This window comes from Salmo salar, chromosome 13 (genome assembly GCF_965601325.2).
Source record: "Salmo salar chromosome 13, fSalSal1, whole genome shotgun sequence".
NCBI lineage: Eukaryota > Metazoa > Chordata > Actinopteri > Salmoniformes > Salmonidae > Salmo > Salmo salar.
Genome location: NC_138303.1, coordinates 18,925,331 through 18,948,876, shown reverse-complemented (window position 1 = coordinate 18,948,876; position 23,546 = coordinate 18,925,331). Strand labels below are relative to the sequence as shown.

Here is a 23,546-nt window from a genome sequence, read left to right as displayed (position 1 = left end):
CTTTTGAAGGCTACTGGATACGCACATTGGTTAATCATACACAGACAACAACGGTCTAAACTTCTGTAGACCTTTGGACAGGAACATTAGCTAGTCAGTGATAGGCTCCAGTATGCATGTCATTCCACCAATAGAATCTATGCCCCAATGTCTCAGCCAATAAGAGAATGTAAACTAAGTAAGACAACATGATTCGTAAAGTGGGGTGATGACGTTTTGTAAGGGTAAAACTGTATAAAAGCCAAGCACTAAGAATGAGGAGGCTTTTTCCATAGAAAGGCTCGGCTTCTGTTACTTTTGTAATAAAGTAATTGAATTTACAAGCTCCGGTGTCAAAGAAGTATTTGATTTAATATTTTCCACAACAGAAGTAGCATTTAGATAAATCCTCCATTCCAAGGAAAACCTCCATAGATAAATAAATATTTGACTTTATAGTAGGTTCATTCTAATCCAATGTTCTCGCATTGTTTAACCTTAACACCCTTATCATACTTCCACATCCCTGTAAATATTGGTACAAGCCCTAGTACTCTGACACATAGACATAGGTCCAGATAAACTGTTTTTTGAAGGAAATAAAATACAGACAACCAATCTAAAAAGCTGATATCAGACCAAGTGGTACAACGGGATCAGACTAAGAGGGGTCAAAGATAAGATGTAGCTTCAGGATGCTCTGGACATACGCTATATTATAAACTGGGTGGTTCCAGCCCTGAATGGTGATTGGCTGGCCGACGTGGTATATCAGACCGTATACCGTGAGTTTGACGAAACATTTATGTTTACTGCTCAAAATACATTGGTAATCAGTTTTTAATAGCAAAAAGGCCCGAGGGGGTGTGGTATATGGCCAACATAAGGGCAGTTGTCTGGTACTCCGTACTAAGAACAGCACTTAGATGTGGTATATTGGCCATATACCACCCCCCCCCCCCCCCCCCCCAGGCCTTACTGTTTAATTATACCCTGTAGTTCTCAGTATCAACTCTCTAATGCCTGACATACTGAGACGTGGTGAGACAAGAAGTAGCATTCATAGTCACAGGCTGTGTCCCAATAATAACTCCTTCCTCCTGAAGTGTACACTCGTTCACTTACTTACTTAGGCCTTTGTATTCTTTGAGGTAAACAGCCCATCGATTTTCAGGCCATCGATGAATCGCCTCCATCTCTTTCGGTCTTTCCACTCCAAACCCTCTGCCTTCATCTCCTGTCCTGTGCTGTCTCCAGGTGGGTCTTCCTCTTTTGTGTTTGCCGTATGGGTTCCATGTTGGGGCCTGCTTTGTGACTGATTTATTGTTTGTTCTGAGTGTGTGATCTGTGTGTGTCGTTCACTACTTCCAACAAAATGTAAACGCAGTGGATTGGTGTAGGTGCGGGATAGAGTTGTGTTTCCATGTTTCTTATAACAGTCATTTTCTGTTAAGTCAGTGAAGGGAAGTGAACTAGTGCACGCTTTGGGAGGACGGAGCGATAATTGGGACGTGGCCACGGTCTTGATATTTGAGAACTAGAGGCAGTTGTGTCACCTTCAGACTTGTAGCTAGATTCTCAGTCCAGTGCAATGTGGCGGACTGACGACAAGACTGAATATTATTGACTGAAAGCATGACACTATATTTACAAATCAATAGAAGATGAAAATCAAACAATAATTGACAGAAGTTTTCCTGTAATTGAACAGTTGATAAGATTTTGGGGAAATGAGGTTGAAGTTTGCTCTTGCAGATACTTCTGTGTTATTTGGCCAAGGCACAACAAATGTGTTTGTACAGAGGGTGGGAACGAACATGTCCCAGTTAAGATTACTGACAAACATTTAATTATTTTTTTCTAATGTCCACACTCAACATGTAATTCCTAATAAGTCCTTTACTTTGGTCACATGTGCCCTGACCTCATCCTTTATAAACAAGTCCTTGGAACTACCCAACTCCACAGATGCTTGCAGGTCCAGATGAAGACAATGATGAAGAAGACGATGCTTCCTCTCCAGCTGATTGTGATCGTTTGTCTGTCTTATGGACAGGCAGATGATTCCACCAATAAGCACTCCATCTCTGATTCCAGCTTTGGCCCTTTCTTTACCCTTTTCTCTGGCCTGTCTGCCGAGGTGGGGAACCTGAGGAGGGAGGTTGAGGACTTGAGAAAGTCACGCAACTGTAAGTCTCTTTGGATTTTTATATATATTTTCTTAATATAATAGTAACTACATGCACCAGATATAAATGATATACATGCACAGAAAATGAACAATGACAGAACAATGGCCAATAATGAATTATCTGATATGACTGAATAAGTTGATTTGAATTTAAAGGGGAAGTTAAGTATTTTAAAAATGAATGTTAAATGGTTACTCAACTTGCAAGATGTCTATATATGGGTGAAGACAAACTTTAATACATGGGTTGGTTTTCTTTATACCGCCACTACAAACATCAGCTAACTTTAGCCACTCACACTTTATGGAGAGTCTGGATGTTTCATCTGTAGATGCTCGACAGATGGTCATACTATCAACAAATCTGTTGATAAGCAACTGCTTGCTAAGGATAAGGTTAGGGTTAGGTTTAGAATAAGGTTAAAGGTTAAGTTTAGGGTTAGGGTAGGGGTTAAGGTTAGAGCTAGGGTTAGGGTTAGCAGATAGTTTGTTGAAATACTACTGATAGTTCTGTAAAGCATGGACTATCCAAATAAAGTGTTACTCTTTAGCCAATGCTAGTTAAACAGGTGATAGAGGCAAAAAAATGTAAATGTCAAATCTACTGAAATCAACTCATTTATATGTTTTGTTATACTCAGCTGTGGGTGTGGCCTTCTCAGCTGCCCTGAGACCTCCTACCCAGGACAATCAGGGCTACGGCAACACCGGGCCCTTCCAGGCAGACACCAACCTGGTCCACACTCACGTCATCACCAACGTTGGTAACGCCTTCAGCCCCAGGACAGGTCAGCCGCTGAAATATTATTGCGATTTACATAGACAACTCCCACTGCATCTGCATTTTCACATATAATTCTTACTTTGTCTGGCTGAAACATTCCCAGATAACATATTGGCGTCATAAGAACGACATATCAATGGGTCACAAATCATCTTAAACTGTATTTCATGCTCTATAAAGGATTAATAAAGATACACTACGAATAAAGCGGGACCTTTAGGGTTGGATAACTTGCCATTATAAATGGTTTAATAATGCTTTATAAATCACAAATTCTTATGAATTTCCTTGTCGACCCATACAGGAGCATTCACAGCACCAGTAAATGGAGTCTACTACTTCACTTTCACTTCCTATGCCTGGAAAAAGGAGGACAACATCGGGGTGGCCCTTTACAAGAACAATGAGGAGGTAGCTCTGGTCTATGAGTATCAGGACAAGGGGGACAACGAAGACTTTGCGTCCAACGGGGCCACCCTGCAGCTGGCCAAAGGAGACACGGTTTCCCTGGTCCTACCGTCTGGTTTCCAGGTGACCAGTAACGCTTTCAGAAACCTCAGCACCTTCAGTGGCTTCCTGCTCTTCCATGTTGAAGGAGGACAGTGAGAGACTGAGGGGTTCAGGGTTTAAGTTGGGAGGGTTCTTCACTTAACTTCCACACATTATATTCTCTTTTGCTGTCATTTACATGTGTGTGAGGCAATAAAAGCAATATTAAAGCAGCAATCGTTTCTTTAGTGAATTCATGGTTTGCAGCAATGACTTTGGTATTGCTCCTTTTGATCATGTTATCAATTTAGATGAATTTAATTTAGATTAGATTAAACTGGGATATGGCAGCAGGGGATTTAAATATATTTGTAGTAAATCAGATTAAGATTAGGAACCCGGATCCACCTAAAGCCCTTGTGACACTAATGATCTCCAATACACATGGAGAAGTCTCTGTCCAAATATCATGGACTATACTTTTATTAGTATTCTTGAAACAGTTACAACCAAATATTGCACATCAAACTATATTTTATAACAACAACTTTACATTGTACAAAAAATGTAAAGTTGCTGTCATTGGGGTGAGACTCGTGGGTTCTTGCTGACGGAGGACAGGGCGGTATCAGCTTCAGAGCCCACTGGTTCTGAGGCCCAGGGGTTCAGACCACACAGCAAGAAAGGAACAGCACAGTCCCGGAACTGGACAGAGATAGACAGATACACAACACACTCAGAGGAACAACATGGACCCGGTGGTGGAAAAAGTACCGTATTGTCATACTTGAGTAAAAGTCAAAATACCTTAATAGAAAATGACTCAAGTAAAAGTGAAAGTCACCCAGTAAAGTAGTACTTGAGTAAAAGTATAAAAGTATTTGGTTTTGAATATACTTAAGTATCAAAAGTAAAAGTATAAATCATTTTAAAATCCTTATATTAAGCAAACCAGATGACACAATTTTTTTGTTTTTAGAATTATTTTTACAAATGAAGCATGTGTGTTTAGTAAATCCACCAAATCAGAGGCAGTAGGGATGACCAGGGATGTTTTCTTAATAAATGCATAAATTGGAAAACATTTCTGTCCTGCTAAGCATTCAAAATGTAACGAGTACTTTTGGGTGTCAAGGAAAATGTATGGAGTAAAGAGTACCTTATTTTCTTTAGGAATGTAGTGAAGTAAAAGTAAAAGTTGTCAAAAATATAAATAGTAATATAAAGTACAGATACCCCCAAAACCTACTTAGGTAGAACTTTCAAGTATTTTTACTTAAGTACTTTACACCACTGCATGTACTACACTAGCTAGATAATACTCAGAAAACACATTAACAACATGTACTACACCAGCTAGATAATACTCTCAGAAAACACATTAACAACAGGGACTACACCAGCTAGATAATACTCTCAGAAAACACAGTAACAACATGTACTACACCAACTAGATAATACTCTCAGAAAACACATTAACAACATGTACTACACCAGCTAGATAATACTCTCAGAAAACACAGTAACAACATGGACTACACCAGCTAGTTAACACTCTCAGAAAACACAGTAACAACATGTACTACACCAGCTAGATAATACTCTCAGAAAACACATTAACAACATGTACTACACCAGCTAGATAATACTCTCAGAAAACACATTAACAACATGGACTACACCAGCTAGATAATACTCAGAAAACACATTAACAACATGTACTACACCAGCTAGATAATACTCTCAGAAAACACATTAACAACATGGACTACACCAGCTAGATAATACTCTCAGAAAACACATTAACAACATGTACTACACCAGCTAGTTAACACTCTCAGAAAACACATTAACAACATGGACTACACCAGCTAGATAATACTCTCAGAAAACACAGTAACAACATGGACTCCACTAGCTAGATAATACTCTCAGAAAACACAGTAACAACATGGACTCCACTAGCTAGATAATACTCATTTTTAAACAGTACATAACAACATGCATATTTCATCTTTCAAATTACGATTCTATGATGTATCTCTTATTTTTTTATAGAGTACACAATCATACCTATGCTCATGAATATGAAGACAACAGGGTTGTGTGTTTGTATGTTTGTGTGTGTGTACTTGTTATACACAACTCTCAGCCTACGTGGATGTCAATAGGCAGCCCCCCCCCCCCCCCCCCCCCCTAACTCTCTGATTCAGAGGGGTTGGGTTAAATACGAAAGAAACTTTTCGGTTGAATCCATTCAGTTGTGCAACTGACTAGGTATCCTCTTTCCTTGTGTACTGTATGTGTTGTCCCTCACCTGTCTGTTCATGAACACGTATATGATGGGGTTGTAGACAGTGCTGCTCTTGGCCAGGTACATGGGCACTGTGGCAATGAGCGGGTTGATGTGGAGGCTGGGGTCAAGGATCACAGAGAGGGCGAAGGCCGCATAGGGCAACCAGCAGAGCAGGAAGGCCATCACCATGACTACCACCATACGCACAACCTGTATCTCCACGCGGGTGGTGCTGTCGCCCTCCAACACCTTCAGCTTGGACACCTGGGACACACACACAAATGAGTACACACACACACAGACAGATGTATAAACACACACACACACACACACATCCCATGCCCACCTGGTGTAGTGTGAAGAGGATGCGAGCGTAGGAGACCATGATGATGGAGAAAGGAGTGGCGAAGCAGAGCAGGAAGTAAAGGATGATGTAAGACATGTTTCCTGGTTCCCTGCTGTACCAGTTTGGGGAGCAGGAGGTCCTAACCCCCTCCAGTTCAAAGCTGCCCCAGCCAAACAGAGGCGGGGTGTTCCATATAAACGACCACACCCAGGACAGGACCACCCCTCCGACTGCGTGCCTGTGTTACAGTACGAATACATTACAGTTATCTCCATCACACATTTATCCTTACTTCTACGCAACTGCTATCTTTCCCTCTGTATATGCACAGTTACCAGAGTTAAACGGAATACTTGACCTGGTCTGGAACATGACCGCCCCCATTGGTCGACACACCACCACATAACGGTCCACAGCTATCACGGCCACTGAACACAGACCTGCAATACCTGGGAAGACAACATCAAACATGTACACTACATGTACATGCAATAACCCAGCAAACACATCCATTCAACTGACATTAATAGGCCTAGTAGATTTGACAAATCTAACTCTCTCTGCATAGCCAGACACTAATTTAATTTATTTGGGTGAAAACATATACAACTAGATGTACAATGTATTCCCAGAGGATACATTGTACATGTATCCTCTGTTTCCAAAGTGGTCCTCGATGGTAACTCACCAAAGAAAGCCACAGCGAAACCCTCCAGCACGCAGCCCAGCCGCCCCATGCTGAAGTAGCCCATAGCGTTGGTGACCATAGTGGGCAGTCCCCCGAACAGAGCACAGCCCAGGTCTGCCACTGCCAGGTTGACTAGGGCGTAGTTCAGAGGCTGGCGCAGCTTCCGGTGTCTCACCGTCACCACGATGACCAGGACGTTCATACAGACCCCGGCCACCGAGAACACACCAATGATCACCGCCAGGATGGTGTAGCCCGTCCTGGAGAGCAGCGCTTCACTGTCTCGCTCCATCCACCAACGCCACGTTGCACCACAGACTGTCCAGGAGTTGGCGGATGCTTTAGTCCAGGTCTGGGAGGAGATCCCTCAGGAGACCATCCGCCACCTCATCAGGAGCATGCCCAGGCGTTGTAGGGAGGTCATACAGGCACGTGGAGGCCACACACACTACTGAGCCTCAGATAAAGCAGTCCAGTAGCAGATCTATAATATATAAAGCAGTTCAATAGCAGATCTATAATATATAAAGCAGTCAAGTAGAAGATATATATATATAAAGCAGTTCAATAGCAGATCTATAATATATACTGCTCAAAAAATAAAGGGAACACTAAAATAACACATCCTAGATCTGAATGAATGATATCATCTTATTAAATACTTTTTTCTTTACATATTTGAATGTGCTGACAACAAAGTCACAGAAAATAATCAATGGAAATCCAATTTATCAACCCATGGAGGTCTGGATTTGGAGTCACACTCAAAATTAAAGTGGAAAACCACACTACAGGCTGATCCAACTTTGATGTAATGTCCTTAAAACAAGTCAAAATGAGGCTCAGTAGTGTGTGTGGCCTCCACGTGCCTGTATGACCTCCCCACAACGCATGGGCATGCTCCTGATGAGGTGGCGGATGGTCTCCTGAAGGATCTCCTTCCAGACCTGGACTAAAGCATCCGCCAACTCCTGGACAGTCTGTGTTGCAACGTGGCGTTGGTGGATGGAGTGAGACATGATGTCCCAGATGTGCTCAATTGGATTCAAGTCTGGGGAACGGGCGGGCCAGTTCATAGCATCAATGCCTTCCTCTTGCAGGAACTGCTGACACACTCCAGCCACATGAGGTCTAGCATTGTCTTGCATTAGGAGGAACCCAGGGCCAACCGCACCAGCATATGGTCTCACAAGAGGTCTGAGGATCTCATCTCGGTACCTAATGGCAGTCAGGCTACCTCTGGCGAGCACATGGAGGGCTGTGCGGCCCCCCAAAGAAATGCCACCCCACACCATGACTGACCCACCGCCAAACCGGTCATGCTGGAGGATGTTGCAGGCAGCAGAACGTTCTCCACGGCGTCTCCAGACTCTGTCACGTCTGTCACATGTGCTCAGTGTGAACCTGCTTTCATCTGTGAAGAGCACAGGGCGCCAGTGGCGAATTTGCCAATCTTGGTGTTCTCTGGCAAATGCCAAACGTCCTGCACGGTGTTGGGCTGTAAGCACAACCCCCACCTGTGGACGTCGGGCCCTCATACCACCCTCATGGAGTCTGTTTCTGACCGTTTGAGCAGACACATGCACATTTGTGGCCTGCTGGAGGTCATTTTGCAGGGCCCTGGCAGTGCTCCTCCTGCTCCTCTATGCACAAAGGTGGAGGTAGCGGTCCTGCTGCTGGGTTGTTGCCCTCCTACGGCCTCCTCCACGTCTCCTGATGTACTGGCCTGTCTCCTGGTAGCGCCTCCATGCTCTGGACACTACGCTGACAGACACAGCAAACCTTCTTGCCACAGCTCGCATTGATGTGCCATCCTGGATGAGCTGCACTACCTGAGCCACTTGTGTGGGTTGTAGACTCCGTCTCATGCTACCACTAGAGTGAAAGCACTGCCAGCATTCAAAAGTGACCAAAACATCAGCCAGGAAGCATAGGAACTGAGAAGTGGTCTGTGGTCACCACCTGCAGAACCACTCCTTTATTGGGGGTGTCTTGCTAATTGCCTATAATTTCCACCTGTTGTCTATTCCATTTGCACAACAGCATGTGAAATGTATTGTCAATCAGTGTTGCTTCCTAAGTGGACAGTTTGATTTCACAGAAGTGTGATTGACTTGGAGTTACATTGCGTTGTTTAAGTGTTCCCTTTATTTTTTTGAGCAGTGTATAAAGCAGTCCAGTAGCAGATCTATAATATATAAAGCAGTCCAGTAGCAGATCTAGAATATATAAAGCAGTCCAGTAGCAGATCTATAATATATAAAGCAGTCCAGTAGCAGATCTAGAATATATAAAGCAGTCCAGTAGCAGATCTATAATATATAAAGCAGTCCAATAGCAGATCTATAATATATAAAGCAGTCCAGTAGCAGATCTATAATAGATAAAGCAGTCAAGTAGAAGATATATATATATATAAAGCAGTTCAATAGCAGATCTATAATATATAAAGCAATCCAGTAGCAGATCTATAATATATAAAGCAGTCCAGTAGCAGATCTATAATATATAAAGCAGTCCAGTAGCAGATCTATAATAGATAAAGCAGTCCAATAGCAGATCTATAATATATAAAGCAGTCCAGTAGCAGATCTATAATAGATAAAGCAGTCAAGTAGAAGATATATATATATATATATATATAAAGCAGTTCAATAGCAGATCTATAATATATAAAGCAGTCCAGTAGCAGATCTATAATATATAAAGCAGTCCAGTAGCAGATCTATAATATATAAAGCAGTCCAGTAGCAGATCTATAATATATAAAGCAGTCCAGTAGCAGATCTATAATATATAAAGCAGTCCAGTAGCAGATCTATAATAGATAAAGCAGTCCAATAGCAGATCTATAATATATAAAGCAGTCCAGTAGCAGATCTATAATATATAAAGGAGTCCAGTAGCAGTTCTATAATAGATAAAGCAGTCCAATAGCAGATCTATAATATATAAAGCAGTCCAGTAGCAGATCTATAATATATAAAGCAGTCAAGTAGAGGATATATATATATATAAAGCAGTTCAATAGCAGATCTATAATAGATCCAGCAGTCCAATCGAGGCACTATAGCTGTGTAGTGTAGTAGCCTGGTAATGGCTCTATGGATTCAGACACTCAGAATCTGGACCACTCTGTCCTTATAAAGCTACTCAGCAGAGAGAGGCTGTAGATGATAAGAGATAAGACCAACTAAATCCCTAGATCCGGATTGAGGGGTCAATAATTCAGGGGGGCTCAATTCCTGAGGGACCTCTGATTGCACTTTCCTTGATTCTGAGGGGCTAATTTCCCATGGAATCTTTTATTGCACTTTCCTTGACAGCTCTGCTGCATGATCCACTGCTAACTAGAGGAGTGGGAGAGGGTCTGCTGTTCCCAGGGACCACTTGTCAGTCAAACTGGCTTTGTCAAATCAAATCAAATTGTATTTGTCACATACACATGGTTAGCAGATGTTAATGCGAGTGTAGCGAAATGCTTGTGCTTCTAGTTCCGACCATGCAGTAATATCTAACAAGTAATCTTACAATTTCACAACAACTACCTTATACACACAAGTGTAAAGGAATTAATAAGAATATGTACATATAAATATATGAATGAGCGATGGCTGAACGGCATAGGCAAGATGCAGTAGATGGTATAGAGTACAGTATATACATATGAGATGAGCAATGCCGGTTATGGAAACATTATGTGAAGTGACATTGTTTAAAGTGACTAGTGATAGATTTATTACATACATTTTTAATTATTAAAGTGGCTAGAGAGTGAGTCAGTATGTTGGCAGCAGCCACTCAATGTTAGTAATGGCTGTTTAACAGTCTGATGGCCTTGAGATAGAAGCTGTTTTTCGATCTCTCGGTCCCCGCTTTGATGCACATGTACTGACCTCGCCTTCTGGATGATAGCGTGGTGAACAGGCAGTGGCTCGGGTGGTTGTTGTCCTTGATGATCTTTTTGGCCTTCCTGTGACATCGGGTGGTGTAGGTGTCCTGGAGGGAAGATAGTTTGCCCCCGGTGATGCGTTGTGCAGACCTCACTACCCTCTGGAGAGCCTCGGGCTATATCACTGCCGTACCAGGCAGTGATATAGCCCGACAGGATGCTCTCGATTGTGCATCTGTAAAAGTTTGTGAGTGTTTTTGGTGACAAGCCAAATTTCTTCAGCCTCCTGAGGTTGAAGAGGCGCTGTTGCGCCTTCTTCACCACGCTGTCTGTGTGGTTGGACCATTTCAGTTTGTCCATGATGTGTACGCCGAGGAACTTAAAACTTTCCACCTTCTCCACTACTGTCCCGTCGATGTGGATAGGGGGGTGCTCCCTCTGCTGTTTCCTGAAGTCCACGATCATCTCCTTTGTTTTGTTGACATTGAGTGTGAGGTTATTTTCCTGACACCACACTCCGAGGGCCCTCACCTCCTCCCTGTAGGCCGTCTCGTCGTTGTTGGTAATCAAGCCTACCACTGTAGTGTCGTCTGCAAACTTAATGATTGAGTTGGAGGCGTGCATGGCCACGCAGTCATGGGTGAACAGGGAGTACAGGAGAGGGCTGAGAACGCACCCTTGTGGGGCCCCAGTGTTGAGGATCAGCAGGGTGGAGATGTTGTTTCCTACCCTCACCACCTGGGACGGCCCGTCAGGAAGTCCAGGACACAGTTGCACAGGGCAGGGTTGAGACCCAGGGTCTCGAGCTTAATGACGAGTTTGGAGGGTACTATGGTGTTAAATGCTGAGCTGAAGTCGATGAACAGCATTCTTACATAGGTATTCCTCTTGTCCAGATGGGTGTAACACACTTTGTGTCACACACTGTCCTTACGTGACATAAGAGGAACTTTAGATAATAATGGGACATTGGGATTGACAAGATATCCTGGGGTAATCTACAGTCCTTTCTACTGACTGAACGATGTTATGTCCCTTCATGGGTGAGTGGGGTTTTATCAAGGGCTTTATGATGTCACAGTAACTGAAACAATGATAGGTTATAGACTTTTCCTAATGTTAACCTGTGGTATCCAGAAAGAGGCAAAAGGGTTCTAGGAATTGACTGTGTATGTGTGTGTGTGTGTACACAGTGTATGTGTACAGCTGACCTTTAACCCCATATTCCTAACAGATGCAAGAAGCTCCAGGTAATTCACACATGTTTATTGGATTAAAATGTGTTGCACTCTACAGACATACATTAACGGTGTTATTGACTACAAGCTAGCTAACAGAGGCACGGTCCAAGGCCACAAAACTATACGCCAAATGCCATTCAGGCATCCCGAGTTGATTGTGATACATACTGCCAGTGTTAAAACAACCAGACAAAATCTAAATGTGGTAAAATTAAAACCAACAAAGAACAGATTACATTTTCATTCAACAATAGTAACAGGTGAGTCAAACAATGATACTCTCCATCACAGTGTTTTCTCCCTCAGTGAGAATCTTAATGAAGGACATCAGTGAGTGTTAATGACTCATTTACATCATGTTAGTCCCTGATTCAGACAGAGACAGTACCCTCTGATACAGTCACCTTACCTGGTGACACTCTCAGAGGGTGGAGAAAACAGAGATTCCTGATGTATGGAAAGACTCTCTCAGTGAAAGTGTGTGTGAATGCGTGTAGATGTGTGTTATTGACAGGGTCAGAGAATGACAGCTTTCCTCCTTCCCAGTCTAGCTGCACTCTGATCCTCTGGGGATTCTGTCTCACTGTGAAGGGAGTGAGTGGCTTATTTGGTACATGTGTGTTATAATCAACACCACCAAACAACACACCCCAGGATCCATGCCAATAACCATTGTATTCCTTCCTCTGGACAGACTCTGTGATCACACCCAGGTCCCAGCCTTTATTCTTCCTAACATCAATGTCCCAGCTGTGTGTTCCTGAGTTAAAACCCTCAGAGACCAGGACCATTCTATGGCTCTCAAACCTCTCTGGGTTGTCTGGAAGCTGCTGTTCCTCATCACTGTATCTCACACTGGTCAGATCATCAGACAGGATGAGTTCTGGGTGGGCAGTGTTGGGGTCCAGAGTCAATGGAGCTGGACAGAGAGAACACAAACACACTAGATGAATTCAAATGTAGGGGTAATACGTTACTGCATATGATATATAATGCTATGTGTTGTTACATACATCACCGTTCAAAAGATTGGGGTCACTTAGAAATGTCCTTGTTTTTGAAAGAAAAGCAATTTTTTTCACCATTAAAATAACATCAAATATATCAGAAATACAGTGTAGACATTGTTAATGTTGTAAATGACTATTGTAGCTGGAAACGGCAGATTTTTAATGGAATATCTACATAGTTGTACAGAGGCCCATTATCAGCAACCATCACTCCTGTGTTCCAATGGCACGTTGTGTTAACTAATCCAAGTTTATCATTTTAAAAGGCTAATTGATCATTAGAAAACCCTTTTGCAATTATGTTAGCACAGCTGAAAACTGTGGTGCTGATTAAAGAAAAGCCATATCTCAGACTGGCCAATAAAAAGAAAAGATTAAGATGGGCAAAAGAACACAGACACTGGACAGAGGAACTCTGCCTAGAAGGCCAGCATCGCGGAGTCGCCTCTTCACTGTTGACGTTGTTTCTCAAACTAGACACTCTAATTTACTTGTCTTCTTGCTCAGTTGTGCACCGGGGCCTCCCACTCCTCTTTCTATTCTGGTTAGAGACAGTTTGAGCTGTTCTGTGAAGGGACACAGAATTGTACGAGATCTTCAGTTTCTTGGCAATTTCTCGCATGGCATGGCCTTCATTTCTCAGAACAAGAATCGACTGACGAGTTTCAGAAGAAAGTTATTGATTTCTGGCCATTTTGAGCCTGTAATCGAACCCACAAATGCTGACGCTCCAGATACTCAACTAGTGTATAGAAGGCCAGTTTTATTGCTTCATTAGCACAACAGTTTTCAGCTGTGCCAACATATTTGCAAAAGGGGTTTCTAATGATCAATTAGCCTTTTAAAATGATCAACTTGGATTAGCTAGCACAATGTCCAATGGAACACAGGAGTGAAGGTTGCTGATAATGGGCCTCTGTACGATAATGGGAATCTGTACGACTATGTAGATATTCCATTAAAAATCTGCTGTTTCCAGCTACAATAGTCATTTACAACATTAACAATGTCTACACTGTATTTCTGATTTGATGTTATTTTAATGGACAAAATGTTTTGCTTTTCTTTCAAAAACAAGGACATTTCTAAGTGACCCCAAACTTTTGAACGGTAGTGTATGTGCACATGATAAGCATTTCGCTACAGTTGCAATAACATCTGCTAACCATGTGTATGTGACCAATACTATTTGATTTGATTACTTATTGTAAGATCCTCTGTAAACGAACAAAACAAATGTACAGTATGTACGTAATTCTAAATATCATTCACTGTCTATTTTTTCAGTATTGGAGAGTTTTAGAAGTGGTCCAATATACACAGTGTACAAAACATTAAGAACACCTTCCTAATATTTTTTGCAATCAGAACAGGCTCAATTCATCAGGACATGGACTCTAGAAAGTGTCGGAAGCATTCTACAGGGATGCTGGCCCATCTTGACTCCAATGCTTCCCAAAGTTCTTTCAAGCTGGCTGGATGTCCTTTGGGTGGTGGCTCATACTTGATACTCACAGGAAACTGTTGAGCTTGAAATCCCCATCCGTGTTGCAGCAGTTCTTGACGAAAACCGGTGCGCCTGGCACCAACTACCACACCACGTTCAAAGGTAATTAAATATTTTGTCTTGCCTATTCACCCTCTGAATAGCACACAATCCACGTTTCAACTGTCTCAAGGATTTAAAATCCTTCTTAAACTTGTCTCCTCCCCTTTACCTACACTGATTGAAGTGGATTTAACAAGTGACATCAATTACGAATCATGGCTTCACCTGGTCAGTCTATATCATTGAAAGAGCAGGTGTTCTTAATGTTTTGTACACTCAGTGTTTAATACCCATTATATCTAAAAGACCTACTCACTGTAGTGAACTACTCCCTGCATCTTCTCCCAGACTCTGAACTGCAGGTTTCCCAGGTGCTTTGCCACGTCTATCAGCGCTCCTGAAACCCTCTCTGGATCTGGCAGTGTGCACTGGGCTCAGGAAGAACATTCTGGAGTCAGTACCTCTGTGGCCTTACTTTTGATATGAGTTTTATTTTGGCGTAATGTATTGAGGCACTGATATTTTGTACCATGGGGACTTTTATTTTGAAAGCAATAGTATTCCCAGGGGCACCTGCTCGTGTCGGGAGAGGGTGGAAGAAAAAAAGACTAGAGTGAATCTTCATGACTGAATGGCTGCATCTCCTGGTCCAGGAGACATTACACTACAAGTAATAGTTTTCAGTTGTGTTTTGGTGGTGGAGATAGTGTTCAATACCTACAACATGAATTAAGGGTTACACTAGTGTGGGGTTGGATACAGAACCACAGAGAAGAGAGAGACATAATAAAGTCCCCTTACCTTTTCACTGTATCCTTGTAGTTCTGTAGGGAAACAACATAACACATTAATAGATGTATTGATCATAGCAAATCAATCTAAAACATATCAATTGATTACTACAATATTTATTTCATAATTGATAGGGCTGTTGATTTATCAGCGGTAGATTAGTCCTTACCTGCAGGAATGAGATGTCCTCAGCTCCCAGCTCGTCCTCTATGGTTCTGATTGTGTCTGAAAGTGATGATATCTCTCTGCTCATCTTCTCAATCTTCTTCTTCATTATCTGACTCTTCTGCTCCTCTTCCTCCTTCAGTGCAGCTATCCTGGTTCTCTCTTCTTGATATAGAAACTGATGAAACTTCTTAAACCCCATCTTAATCAGCCTCTCTGTGTGCTGGCCCTGGCTCTGGACACAGCAGAGAGGAATGTCAAAGATATCATCAATATCTATAATTCCACAGGGTAGTGATAAATCTTCACAGTATCAGGGCTCTAACCTTATGAAAACCCAATTCTTTCATTTGCAAGCTAAAATTACGTTTAATCTTTTCACAAATAGTTTCATTTATTTATGGGGGGTCATAAACCTTAAACCTTGTGGACCATCGTTGTGGTCCCCCTCTGGTGGTCGACCCGGTTAGGGTGTCTGCAAATGAAGAAGTCCGCTCCAAGGCTGGGCAGCGGATGTCCGGAATGGGATCGCCGTTCCGGACCCGTCGTCTAGCCTTGGATTGGACGCAAGATTGAATCGAAAGATTGAACCCAACATGGGAGGACTGTCATGACGTTATGACCCCCCATAAATACCTTTCTCCCATCCCTCTCTCTCTGACTCTACTGAAGGACTCTTGAATAGCCTTTGTTAAACATAGAGAGTCTGGGAACATCAAACAAGTGGGGGGAAAGGAACCATATTTCGGTAATAGAACCAGTTGAAAATATGCGTTGGTACTTAATGTATATGATGTCTGTTCGGTGGTCATCTGAGACATTATGACTGATGACAGGACGACATAAACTGTATCTGGGAAAGTCTACACATTCTAGTTATCAGATTCACATGGAATTGTTGTGCAAATTAAATGAAACTATTTGTGAAAAGATTAAACGTAATTTTAGCTTCCAAATGAGAGAATTTGGTTTTCATAAGGTTAGAGCCCTGCTCAATCAGTGGCCTGCCCCTGTGAAGAGACATGGGTTATAAACTATGAAACACACCCTTCTCCCCCTCCACTATATAAGCCCTTGACGAAAATGTAACCTCCTGTTCCAAGGACGATAGGACGACGGTTCATACGTTAAAAAGGACTAACATGCCAACTACTGAACTTTGAACTCTTATTCACTAAAGAAGTGAGACCTCCTAGCCGTTGAGTTAGCAACAGCAGCTGTAAACGTGGGCTAGGAAAGAACGGACGATGCATCCAGTCTAACACACAACGAAGATACTACAACGTATCCAATTTACCACCAGAGACATTCTTCCGAGGACAGGAAGATCTCTGTTGGCCAACACGGCCAGCATCTACGACCAACCTACCAAAGCGCAGCTCAAAGTAAATACTTATTGCATTTTCCTTTTCCAAATTGGCGGTAATTTAGAATGCATAAGATACTGTATTTACGAAAGCTTAGCTTGTCCCTTTGTTCCTCAGTCTTCCCGCTCTTTCATTCAAGCCCAACCCCCTCTCTTTGTGTAACAAGCCATCATACAGGTTCCGTCCACCAGGAAAGTTTTCTGTATGACATAATTTGCATTCTGTGTATATGTAATTCTGTGTGATTGGTTAGGTATTTAGTAAATAAATAATTAAACCCAATTTTGCATTGCTGATTCAACTTGTTAGCCAAGGTTCGTGAAGATAACCAAGAATTTACAACTTTCAGATGAGACTGAATAAGGTGACGATTAATATTGACTGCTATTGATGTAAAATAGAACTAGGTCTTTCAGAGTTTATTCGGAGGATAACAGCTCTATAAACACTCTTTCGTGGTGCCCCGACTTTATAGCTAATTACATTTACATGATTAGCTTAATCAGGTAATATTAATTACAGAGAAATGATTTTATAGAATAGCATGTCATATCACTTAATCCGGCATAGCCAAAGACACGACAGGTGGTCACACCAAATATGGTTATGAAGCCAAGGGATGGTCATACCAAATATGGATTTGATCTAGATTTTTCTTCTGTTCACTCACTTTGCATTAGTTAATTGATAAATATAATCTATTAACATGTCTATTTTTTAAAGCATTCTTACTTTATAGCATTTTTTCACACCTGGCTAAAACCTTTGGACTGTACTGTATATATATATTTGTTGTGTGTCTATATCGCTTGATCTCTGTTGATGTATGTTGCTGTCTCTGTAACTCTCTCTCTGTCTCTGTAACTCTCTCTCTGTCTCTGTGCCTCTCTCTGTCTCTGTGCCTCTCTCTTTGTCTCTGTGCCTCTCTCTCTGTCTCTGTGCCTCTCTCTGTCTCTGTGCCTCTCTCTCTGTCTCTGTAACTCTCTGTCTCTGTAACTCTCTCTCTGTCTCTGTGCCTCTCTCTCTGTCTCTGTGCCTCTCTCTCTGTCTCTGTGCCTCTCTCTCTGTCTCTGTGCCTCTCTCTCTGTCTCTGTGCCCCTCTCTCTGTCTCTGTGCCTCTCTCTCTGTCTCTGTAACTCTCTGTCTCTGTAACTCTCTCTCTGTCTCTGTGCCTCTCTCTCTGTCTCTGTGCCTCTCTCTCTGTCTCTGTCCCTCTCTCTCTGTCTCTGTAACTCTCTGTCTCTGTGCCTCTCTCTCTGTCTCTGTAACTCTCTGTCTCCGTGCCTCTCTCTCTGTCTCTGTGCCTCTCTCTCTGTCTCTGTGCCTCTCTCTCTGTCTCTGTGCCTCTCTCTCTGTCTCTGTGCCTCTCTCTCTGTCTCTGTGCCTCTCTCTCTGTCTCTGTGCCTCTCTCTCTGTCTCTGTGCCTCTCTCTCTGTCTCTGTGCCTCTCTCTCTGTCTCCGTGCCTCTCTCTCTGTCTCTGTGCCTCTCTCTCTGTCTCTGTGCCTCTCTCTCTGTCTCTGTGCCTCTCTCTCTGTCTCTGTGCCTCTCTCTCTGTCTCTGTAACTCTCTCTCTGTCTCTGTGCCTCTCTCTCTGTCTCTGTGCCTCTCTCTCTGTCTCTGTGCCTCTCTCTCTGTCTCTGTGCCTCTCTCTCTGTCTCTGTGCCTCTCTCTCTGTCTCTGTGCCTCTCTCTCTGTCTCTGTGCCTCTCTCTCTGTCTCTGTGCCTCTCTATCTGTCTGTGAGCTTTCTGTGTTTCTCATATTGCAGTGTGGTCATAATGTGTCACACACCGTATCTTGGGACTCTGTCTTGTGATTTGCAGAGCCATGCCTGGTTCACACCGTCTACTCCATGCTAGTGTGAACTATGCTCTCTGGTGTGCCGTATTGACATCTGCCTCTACCAAGTTCACTGGTTCTGTCTCTATCACTCTGTCTCACTCTCTCTGTGTGTTCCTCTCTTTCTCTCTTCTCTTCCTGCCTCTCTCTATTTCTTTCCTCCTCCCATGTGCCTCTGACAACACCAAACACCTCCCCCCTTGCCCCCTGCCTCTCTCTCTCTCTCTCTCTCTCTCTCTCTCTCTCTCTCTTCCTCTCTCTCTCTCTCTCTGTTTCTGTTTCTCTCTCATGTGTCCCCCACCACCACCACCTTGCCCCCCCCCTTCCTAAATAGCAGTGGCCCATAAGCTAAGGAGCCAATCCCAGGGCTCAGAGTCACGGCCTCTCCTCCCCCTCCACAGGCTGAGTTGCCCCTCCCATTCTGGTAAATACATGATCTCTCTCACTTTCACTTCATTTTCCTCACTTTCAGTTCATATGTCTTTCTGTATGTCAAGACGTCTATCTTTGTGTCCACTGCTTATCTGTGCCTATTCTATTCTCCACTTCTAATTACTCTGTATGAACTGTGTTTCTGTCCCCTTCAGACATACTGCCTTATAGTCCCTGTTTACTTATTCTCTGCTTCTTCTTGTTGCCTGGGTGATGTCCTCTCTTTCCCTTGTATCTTCCCCTGCACTTTGCCATAATGTTCTTCTTCATCCTTGACTCCCTGTCTTTCTCTCTCTCTCCTTCTGTTCTTGCTGCCAATGTTTTTCTGTTCATCATTCCACCATTTGCCTTCTTTGTACTTTTCTCTGAGAGAGAAACCTCCCAGTGTTCTATTTCAGTGAGGTTGGGGTGAAAGGTCAAACAGAAGGCATTCTGGGAAGGATGGGAGCGAGAGGAGACATTTTGATTGAAACTCTTTATGTTTGCAGCTCTGTTCAGGTTCCTGCAGAGGGAGATGTAGCCTTTGTTTTTTGTCTGTAAGTGTGTGTGAACACAGGGTGCAGTGTGTGTGTGTGACAGAGTTCTTTAGATGACTTTGTGTTGTTGTCTTATGTACAGATCTGGTTTTGTGCATGTTGAGCTACTGTTAAGGAGAACTCGGATAAATCAAACTTGACATCAAATGTTTAGGATGAACTTGTATTTCAGAGATGGAAGTTTCGATCCCCTTTGTCTGTGTGGGGTGGTACCTGTCTGTGTGGGGTGGTACCTGTCCGTGTGGGGTGGTACCTGTCTGTGTGGGGTGGTAGCTGTCTAGAGAACGGTCATGTTTAAAGTGAGGGAGGGAGGGATGAGGGGGGTGGGGAATGAGAGCCTCTGCACCACCAGGATAGAGAACGGTCATGTTTAAAGTGAGGAAGGGAGGGATGAGGGGGGTGGGGAACGCGAGCCTCTGCACCCCAGGATAGACCCTAACCCTAGACTGAGCTGTAGAACTCTGCATTTTTCATATTGCACCCTAACCATAAGCCCTAACCTTGACTCCCAACCAACAAATCAACCCCTAATCTTAACCAACACCTTAACCCCTAACCCCAACCAACACCTCAACCCCTAACCCCAACCAACACCTCAACCCTTAATCTTAACCAACACCTCAAGCCCTAACCCTAACCAACAAATCAACCCCTAATCTTAACCAACACCTTAACCCCTAACCCCAACCAACACCTCAACCCCTAACCCCAACCAACACCTCAACCCTTAATCTTAACCAAAACCTCAACCCCTAACCTTAACCAACACCTCAACCCTTAACCTTAACCAACACCTCAACCCTTAATCTTAACCAACACCTCAACCCCTAACCTTAACCAACACCTCAACCCTTAACCTTAACCAACACCTCAACCTCTAACCTTAACCAACACCTCAAGCCCTAACCCTAACCAACACCTCAAGCCCTAACCTTAACCAACACCTCAAGTCCTAACCTTAACCAACACCTCAAGCCCTAACCTTAACCAACACCTCAAGTCCTAACCTTAACCAACACCTCAACCCCTAACCCCAACCAACACCTTAAACCCTAACCTTAACCAACACCTCAACCCTTAACCCCAACCAACACCTCAAACCCTAACCTTAACCAACACCTCAACCCCTAACCCTAACCAACACCTCAACCCCTAACCCTAACCAACACCTCAACCCCTAACCCTAACCAACACCTCAAGCCCTAACCTTAACCAACACCTCAACCCCTAACCCTAACCAACACCTCAACCCCTAACCCTAACCAACACCTCAAGCCCTAACCCTAACCAACACCTCAACACCTAACCCCAACCAACACCTCAAGCCCTAACCTTAACCAACACCTCAACCCCTAACCCTAACCAACACCTCAAGCCCTAACCTTAACCAACATCTCAACCCCTAACCTTAACCAACACCTCAAACCCTAACCCTAACCCTGACCAACACCTCAAGCTCTAACCCTAACCCCAACCAACACCTCAAGCCCTAACCTTAACCAACACCTCAACCCCTAACCCTAACCAACACCTCAAGCCCTAACCTTAACCAACATCTCAACCCCTAACCTTAACCAACACCTCAAGCCCTAACCCTAACCCTGACCAACACCTCAAGCCCTAACCCTAACCCCAACCAACACCTCAACCCCTAACCCTAACCAACACCTCAAGCCCTAACCCCAGCCAATAGCTGAAACATTGACCCCTAGCTAACGACCCTACCGCTGTACGTGTCCATTTCTCTACCCCACACACATGTATGCACGCGCAGATAAACACACGAGCCATAGAATAGTGTCTATAGGATGCTAATCCATTGTTTCCAAATCATATTTGGAATGGAATGGATTACATACTGAGCCTGGAGAATCAGACTATTTAATCCATTGCATGCCCCCCCCTCCCCCTCCCAACACACACATACACACACATGTGTTCATTACAGTGCCCAGACCTGGCACCTGATCCCCAATTCAATTACCTCATCAATCAGTCACTCAGGCAGGTTACGGTACCAATACGGTACCAAGCATACACTAACGACACTAAAGTTATCTTCCTCAAAGTGTACAGTATCTACAGAAGTCAACACTTCAGGGCAGGAATGGGCACTTCACTAGGCCACTATGCTGAAGTGCACACTAGGAAACACTAAGTTACATAATACACAAGAATAGGACAATGCATTATGAATAGATTATTATCAATATGATGTGATGTGATACTGTTATGACACGCTATAGAGATGTACACAACAGAGCAATATACAGGAGGGTTGTTGATGCCCAGGTACATTTCACGCCAGAAGATCACCTCACAGGACAGAGGGGGGTTAAAACAGTGTAAAGAAACCCCTGAACCCCTGACAACCTGGTTGATATGTTCCATTTATAGTTCATTAACATTGAGCTGTTCTTGTTGCACCTGATCTGACCTCTTAGATACTGAATCTAAAACACAACAACGCTCCTCCCACACACACACCCTTATATACACACACACACACACACACACACACACACACACACACACACACACACACACACACACACACACACACACACACACACACACACACACACACACAATATAGTTTTGTTTTGTTTCTAATCTGTATATATGACCCTACTTTTCACTCTTTAGTAATGAGGTACAAGCAATGATTTCCCAGAATGCAATTCTCTGTGTCACCGGGCCATGTTCCCGTGGGAAACGCTGGTGATTGACTGAGAACGTGTTGCACATTCCTTAAGCTCAGGACTTATGGGTAGTGTAGTTTTGTGGATCTTGGTGTAAGGTAGTCTTGTTCCCCAGAAGCCAGGAACATGAGGTTAGCTAGGTTATAAGGTAAAGGAAGTGTAGCCTAAATGTTCCCCTTGTAGAGTTTAACATAGGGCAAGCCTGTCTAGGAGGGCCTCTTGGAAAATGGCCCACTACATGCTCTGTGCTCAGACAAGATGTATGGATGACTTTATCATCTATATGATCAATCAGTCAACAGATCAATCATGGATCTGTCTCCCTCCTCTAGTTAGTCTGGGGGTGGGTTAAAGTGCTGTTTAAAGAGAAACCTCTGAATAATAATACCTAACCATTCCCTTTACTTCACTCCCCCCTTTAGAAGCTAAAGCATGTTTGTATGGATATATCATGGGATATATGGACGTCTCATGTTTGTATGGATATATCATGGGATATATGGACGTGTCATGTTTGTGAAATGGCTGCAATTTGAGCCGACAGGAAAGGGCGGAGTCACATAGTGTTTACTGATCAGTGATTGGGAGAACATTGGAAGTGACCTCATTGACTACCCTCTTGCAACCTATCGGCTACTTTTTAGTTAGTTTTAACCCCAGTTTTAGAGCATTTACTCTCTGTTGTCTGCTGTGTTGTGAAGGCACCAGATGAACTAAGACCACTGGACCAAAACACACTGAGGCTGGAATTTAACTTAGATTGAATTCCGCCCAGAGGGTCCAAACACGACTGTTTCGTATACAAGTGGTCAGGTTGTGTACAGGTCAGTGAGTCTGTGAGTGGGAGAGTGTGAGCAGGATGAAGTTGTCCCTATACTCTGATCTAGGGTCAGTACTATGTTATGTCTTTCCCCCCTAATGGTTAAAGTCAGGATTTGGAGAGCATAAGCTGATCCTAGATCTGTACCTAAGGGCAACTTCTACTCAGAGTGTGAGAGTATGTAGCATGTACATAGATGATCTGTCAGTCTGTATATAGGCAGTGTACAGGTTTGATACGGCAGCAGACTCAGTCAGGTAACCTTATTTTGAAAACCAGAGCAATATTTCTGTATTGATAATCGGGCCAAGGCTGTAGAGTTCCGGACAGATTCATCCCTTTTTCAGTGATGTAATAAAGTTAGGAGAGTAAATGTTTTCTTTTTAGATTTGAGAGGTTTGATGGAGTATAACGCCTTAGCCTCCCTAT

General features: G+C 43.3%; 3 protein-coding genes across 3 annotated transcripts; 1 reads left to right on the top strand and 2 right to left on the bottom strand.

The window, feature by feature from the left end:
- Positions 1–1,933: 1,933 nt before the first annotated feature.
- On the top strand, positions 1,934–3,676 carry LOC106566534 (complement C1q tumor necrosis factor-related protein 3). Its single transcript, XM_014134633.3, has 3 exons — positions 1,934–2,168; positions 2,812–2,958; positions 3,259–3,676. The coding sequence occupies exons 1-3, from the start codon at positions 1,964–1,966 to the stop codon at positions 3,558–3,560; spliced, it is 654 nt and encodes a 217-aa protein (XP_013990108.3). The 5' UTR covers positions 1,934–1,963; the 3' UTR covers positions 3,561–3,676.
- Positions 3,677–4,022: 346 nt separating this feature from the next.
- On the bottom strand, positions 4,023–7,065 carry LOC106566543 (parapinopsin). The gene is made up of 5 exons (XM_045692995.2): positions 6,774–7,065; positions 6,444–6,534; positions 6,086–6,323; positions 5,761–6,003; positions 4,023–4,148 (listed from the first exon to the last, which is right to left on the bottom strand). Exons 1-5 carry the CDS (start codon positions 7,063–7,065, stop codon positions 4,023–4,025), a joined length of 990 nt encoding a protein of 329 aa, XP_045548951.1.
- A 5,212-nt stretch (positions 7,066–12,277) lies between these two features.
- Positions 12,278–14,997, bottom strand: LOC106597919 (zinc-binding protein A33-like). Its single transcript, XM_082959691.1, has 3 exons — positions 14,982–14,997; positions 14,782–14,898; positions 12,278–12,825 (listed from the first exon to the last, which is right to left on the bottom strand). Exons 1-3 carry the CDS (start codon positions 14,995–14,997, stop codon positions 12,278–12,280), a joined length of 681 nt encoding a protein of 226 aa, XP_082815817.1.
- Between the last annotated feature and the right edge of the window lie 8,549 nt (positions 14,998–23,546).